At 51.2% G+C, this 6,000-nt stretch overlaps 1 protein-coding gene across 2 annotated transcripts in view; it reads right to left on the bottom strand.

Annotated features, from left to right (window-relative positions):
- Positions 1–279: 279 nt before the first annotated feature.
- The window catches only part of CCDC6 (coiled-coil domain containing 6), a 66,100-nt gene continuing 60,379 nt past the window's right edge, over positions 280–6,000 (bottom strand). For both annotated transcript variants that reach the window (XM_044297367.1, XM_044297366.1), the window contains exon 9: positions 280–1,803. In XM_044297367.1, coding sequence (XP_044153302.1) covers positions 1,615–1,803 — 189 coding nt within the window. In that variant the 3' untranslated portion in view covers positions 280–1,614. The remainder of the gene's footprint in view (positions 1,804–6,000) is intronic.

Here is a 6,000-nt window from a genome sequence, read left to right as displayed (position 1 = left end):
TCCTTGTGTCATCTGTTAGGGAGGCTCGTCCCCGTTGAAGTCTGCTTGGGGAAAAGCAGCGGCTGCACAGGTATCAGGATCGATGAGGGAGGCGGGGAGCGAGGCAAGTATAACCTATATGAGGTGCATTATGACCCCTTTTAACTAATGTGTGGCACGATTGTTGGCTTTGGGCTCATTTCTGAATAACTGACAACCCCGTCAAGGCTGGTGTCCAAAAATGGTCGACAATTCATAACTACCGCTATATAAGAGGAAGCAATAATAAAGCGCACACCGTTCCACTGCAAAGTCAAACCCAAACAATTTATTTGTGCTAAATGGAAAAAAAAAAAATTGTACTCAAAATAATTTTTTTTATACATTGTACCGGCTTACAGTATTCTGCTAAACAAGCATTTATTAGTGCCAAGCTGTGCTACTTCAATAGGTAATCTGTCCTGCTTCTATTAAGCAATACAAAATGACTGACTGTGCTGCCAAATACTTTGCTAAAATTTAAATCTCAGGGGTACTTCCGGGCTATTTATGTAAATTTTTAAAAATACTTTGCAAAACTGAAGGAAAAAAAAAAAACAATTGCCAAGGTATATTTTGCATCGCTTGTACAGCCAATTGTATACATCTTTAAAAAAAAATGTGCTAAATACTGTGAGTCATAGAAATGGATTTGCGGACAGCTTACAGAATAAGATTCACCTAAAACTGATACAATTAAATCTTAAGATCCATTTTACAATACATTCCACATAGTTAAACAAGGATTCCCACATTTCACTACCAGGTCATTATCGTTACTAGATGAGGATTTGGTTTTGTGATTGTTGCATCAGTTATGGTTTATGTGCGACGGACGACGTGACTGGTTTATGTATAGCTAGCTAGAAGATGTATCTGAGTTACAGGCACTGGATAACTTGAACCTACCTCCGTAAAGCCATTAACACACCCTTACTAGCACATGATTTGTACATATAACACTGTGCTTTTATAGGCCTTTATATATATATTTTTGAAACATAAGAAACATGCCGTTATATCAGATTACTGCTCTGCAATTAAGACAGTAAAACTGGGCTTTGAGCTACTGGTTTCCACTGCACGTGGGCTTACGATGAGCATATTAGCGGTTGCAGTCTAAGACTACGTGATTGTAGTGATTTATGGTATATATGGGATACTTTATATTTAAAAAAAAAAAAAAAATCAAACCATCATGCTCTTAGAAATCCATGAGAATCAAAATAATAAAAAAAATAATGTATCCCTTTTATTGTATAAACCTAAAAGCCTCAAAGAAAAAGCATGAGAGCAGCAGGATATAACAGAGTAAGGCTGCCCTGCCTCTTACAGAGTAGCAGTCTCCCAGCCAGGGTACTAACGTACATGTAGTATCGGTAAACATGGAACGGGAACTGTGTGGGGATGCTGGAAGACCCCCGACACCGGCTGATTTTTGAGACAAACATTTACAACACAATTAGACAGTGAAGCCTATGTAACCTCAGTGCAAATAAAGTCAAATCCGAGTATGACAAGTAAGCCTTTGGCTCTGAGTAAACTGTTCCATGTTATGAGTCCAATTCAAGATGCAGAGACTGCAGAGGACATGCACTAGGGCTGAGAGGGAGGATGCACTGAATTGTGGGAAGTGGTGGACTGAGATGCAGTGGACTGGACTGCAGGTTGTGCCGGAGGAGGTGGTGGGGGCGGAGGCTGCACTGGAGTCTGCGTGTTTGGAGACGGAGGTGGAGTGGGACGCTTAAACTTGTCAGGGCTGTTGCTCCTTCTAGGGGAGGGTCTCTGAAAAAACAAAGCAAAAAACAACATGACACATCTGGGTCTCCGTATCTACATATACATATCTTGACCATAAAGGCATCATTTAGGTCTTTAAGTGTCAAGCCAACTGAACTTCGAAGAGGTTTTCACTTGGTCTCCAGCGAGTGCCGTGGACTCTGGATTCTGATGAGCACTGGCCGCGGATCAAACTTTGCTGACCTATGCTACTGGTGAAAAAGTCTCGAACCCAAAAATGTACGCCAATCTGTAAAAATATTTTCTAATAGAATATATCTCACTACAAACGGCAAATTATCGCTCAGTTTACCCCTCCGACAAAGTTATTTGTAACCCTATTTCCCTACACCTACCCTCTTAGCAGCTGCCTGGAGACAAATAAAATAAGATTCCCTGGGTACCACTAATTCTATGAACTGCAGTAATTGCTAATTAAAAGCCTGAATACTTGTACTACTAGGTCTGACTTAGGCCCCATTCACACAATGTTATCTGTTTTGCGGTCTACAAAAATGGATTTTTTGTACTCACCGTAAAATCCTTTTCTCGTAGTAGGCATTGGGGGACACAGCACCATGGGTATATGCCCAGCTGCCACTAGGAGGCTGACACTAGAAACAAAAAAGTGTTGGCTCCACCCAGGTGGGCTATACCCCTCTGCTAGAGCCAGAATAACTCAGTCAGTACAAAAAGCAGTAGGAACGCCACACCTGAACCAAAAAGAAACGGAGTGCCAACAAGTCTTGAACTGGGGAACCCGACAACCACAAGCAAACGCCGGAACCACGAACAAGAATAAATGCTCCAAGGAAAGGGAGGGATCTGTGTCCCCCAATGCCTACTACGAGAAAAGGATTTTACGGTGAGTACAAAAAATCCATTTTTCTCGTGCGTGGCATTGGGGGACACAGCACCATGGGACGTCCCAAAGCAGTCCCTGAGGGAGGGAAGAAGAATGCCAAGACGGCAACCTAAAGCACCGCTGCCTGCAGAACCTTACGCCCCAGGCTGGCATCAGCAGAAGCCAGGGAATGAATGTGGTAAAATTTAGAAAAAGTGTGAACTGACGCCCAGGTGGCGGCCCGGCAAAGCTGGGCAGCCGAAGCCTGATGACGCACCGCCCAGGAAGCTCCGACTGCCCTAGTCGAATGAGCGGTCAACCTGGAAGGGGGAGCACGGCCCTTCGCGGCGTAGGCCTCCTTGACAGCCGACCGAACCCAGCGAGAGATGGTGGCCTTGGAGGCAGGCAAACCTTTACGAGGACCCGCCGGAACCAGGAAAAGAGAATCCGAACGACGGAAGGGTTCCGTGAGGCGAAGGTACCAGCGGAGGGCCCGAACAACATCCAGGCAATGGAGAGACTTCTCCCGAGGGTGAGAAGGATTAGGGCAGAAGGAAGGAAGGATAATCTCCTCATTGATGTGAAACGGGGTGACAACCTTAGGGAGAAAGGAAGGAACGGGACGCAAAACGACCTTGTCCTGATGGAACACCAGGAAAGGCGACCGGCAGGAAAGCGCCGCCAGTTCGGAAACCCGGCGGATAGAGGTGATAGCCACGAGGAAGGCAACCTTAAATGACACAAACGACAGAGAGATGTCTGCCAAGGGCTCAAAAGGAGAGGACTGAAGAGCATCGAGGACAAGATTCAGGTCCCACGGCTCCACCGGAAGGCGAAAAGGAGGGGCTCGGCGAGCGACACCCTGCAGAAAAGTCTTAACCTGAGCCCGCGCGGCCACAGAACGTTGAAAAAGGACCGAAAGGGCAGAAATCTGCCCCCTGAGAGAAGCCAGGCGAAGCCCCTTATCAAAACCAGCCTGAAGAAAGGCCAGAATATTAGGGACCGAAAAAAGGAGGGGACGAAAACGTGCGGACTCGCACCAAGCAAAATACGCCCTCCAGGTCCGATAGTAAATACGGGCCGACTGGGGCTTCCGAGCGCGAAGCATCGTCTGAACGACAGAGTCCGAGAGACCACGGGCCTTCAGGACCGCGGTCTCAACAGCCACGCCGTCAAACGAAGCTGCGGTAAATTCGGGTGGAACAGAGGGCCCTGCGAAAGGAGATCGCGGCGCAGGGGAAGACGCCATGGAACGTCGGCGAGCAGGAACACGAGATCTGCGTACCACGCCCTGCGGGGCCAATCCGGAGCCACCAGAATCGCCGGCACCCGGGCCGCCTTGAGACGCTTGAGCACTCGAGGCAGAAGAGGGATGGGCGGAAAGAGATACAGAAGGTCGAACTGAGACCAAGGCAGAACCAGGGCATCGACCGCTAGAGCTTGTGGATCCCTGGACCGCGCAACATAGCGCGGAAGTCTGTGATTCAGGCGAGACGCGAAGAGATCCACGTCCGGAGCTCCCCACCGGAGACACAGTTGATGAAACACCTCCGGGTGGAGAGACCATTCGCCCGGGTCGACGAGCTGACGACTGAGAAAGTCTGCCGCCCAATTGTCGACCCCGGGAATGTGGACGGCGGAGAGAACGGGGACGTGGTCCTCCGCCCATCGCAGGATCCGAGAGGCCTCTCGCAGGGCCATCACGCTCCTGGTGCCCCCCTGATGATTCAGATAAGCCACGGCGGTGGAATTGTCCGTTTGAATCCGAATCGGGAGGCCGCGCAGACGAGAAGTCCAGTGCGACAGTGCTAAGAAAATTGCCCTGAGTTCGAGAACGTTGATCTGCAGGGAGGATTCCTGAACAGACCACAGACCCTGAACCGTGAGGGACTCGAACACCGCTCCCCATCCCGAGAGGCTGGCATCGGTCGTGATCACCCGCCAACTGGGAGGGAGGAAGGACCGGCCCAGGGACACCGTCCGAGGAAGCAACCACCAGGAGAGATCCAGGCGAATCTGAGGAGGGAGACGAACAAGGCGCTCGAGACCCTCCGGGGACTTGTCCCACCTGGATAAGATGAACATCTGAAGGTCCCGAGAGTGGAATTGGGAATAAGGAATGGCTTCGAATGAGGCCACCATCCTCCCCAGGACGCGCATACACGTCCTGATGGTCAGAGAGGACGGCCTGCGGAGAAGATGCACCCCCGCCTGAAGAGAAGAAACCTTCTCTGGGGGAAGGAACACCCGCCCGAGGCGAGTGTCGAAGAGCATGCCCAGAAAGAGCATCCTCTGGCGTGGGATAAGGGAGGACTTGGAGTGGTTGACAAGCCACCCGAACTGAGCAAGAGCCGAGAGGGTGATGCTCAGGCTGGACAGATTGTCCTCGGGAGACGGGGCCCGAATCAGAAGGTCGTCCAGGTAGGGCACCAAGGCGACCCCTCTGGCACGAAGAAGAGCCACGAGGGGAGCTAACACCTTGGTGAAAACCCTCGGTGCGGAGGCCAGACCGAAGGGAAGGGCTACAAATTGGAAATGAAGAGAACCCACCGCGAAGCGAAGGAACCTTTGGTGGGAGAGAGCGATGGGAACGTGGAGATAGGCATCCTGAATGTCGATAGACGACAGGAACTCGCCCAACTCCAGAGAGGCGATCACGGACCGGAGGGACTCCATGCGGAAATGACGGACCCGGACAAAGTGATTGAGCGCCTTCAGATCCAGGATAGGACGGAGTGAGCCGTCCTTTTTGGGGACGGTGAATAGGTTCGAGTAGAAGCCCCGAAAACGTTCTGACTCTGGAACCGGAACGATGACCCCCAGAGCACGCAGAGAATGAATGGCCTGAAAAAACCTGTCTGCTCGGGCGGGAGACATGGGGGGGGGACGTCAAGAAGAAACGACTGGGCGGAAGGTCGGTGAATTCGATTCTGTACCCAGAAGAGACCACCTCGAGAACCCAAGCGTCTTCTACGTTTGCCCGCCAAACATCCCGAAAGACGAGCAGGCGCCCTCCCACCATGACGGGGATCGAGTCATGCTGAAGGAGGCTTAGTGGACTGGGGACGAGCGGGCTTGGGCTTGGCGTGCCAAGAGGGCCTGGACTTAAAGGAAGGCCTGGAAGGCTTCTTGTCAGATCGGGCAGGAGGGGCCCGAAAGGACCGAAAGGACTGCGTCCGGGAGGACGACCCGGGGAAACGACGGCGGCGAGGCTGATTCTGAGGAAGAAGAGAACTCTTACCTCCAGTGGCCTCGGAGATGAGCTCCTCTAAGCGTTTCCCAAAAAGCTTTCCACCGAGAAAGGGAAGAGAGATAAGAGCCTTCTTGGAGGCGGAGTCCGCCGCCCAGGAACGAAGCCA

Source organism: Bufo gargarizans, chromosome 6 (assembly GCF_014858855.1).
Source record: "Bufo gargarizans isolate SCDJY-AF-19 chromosome 6, ASM1485885v1, whole genome shotgun sequence".
NCBI lineage: Eukaryota > Metazoa > Chordata > Amphibia > Anura > Bufonidae > Bufo > Bufo gargarizans.
Note: the sequence above shows the minus strand (reverse complement) of the source record. Positions and strands in the feature narration are given on the sequence as shown.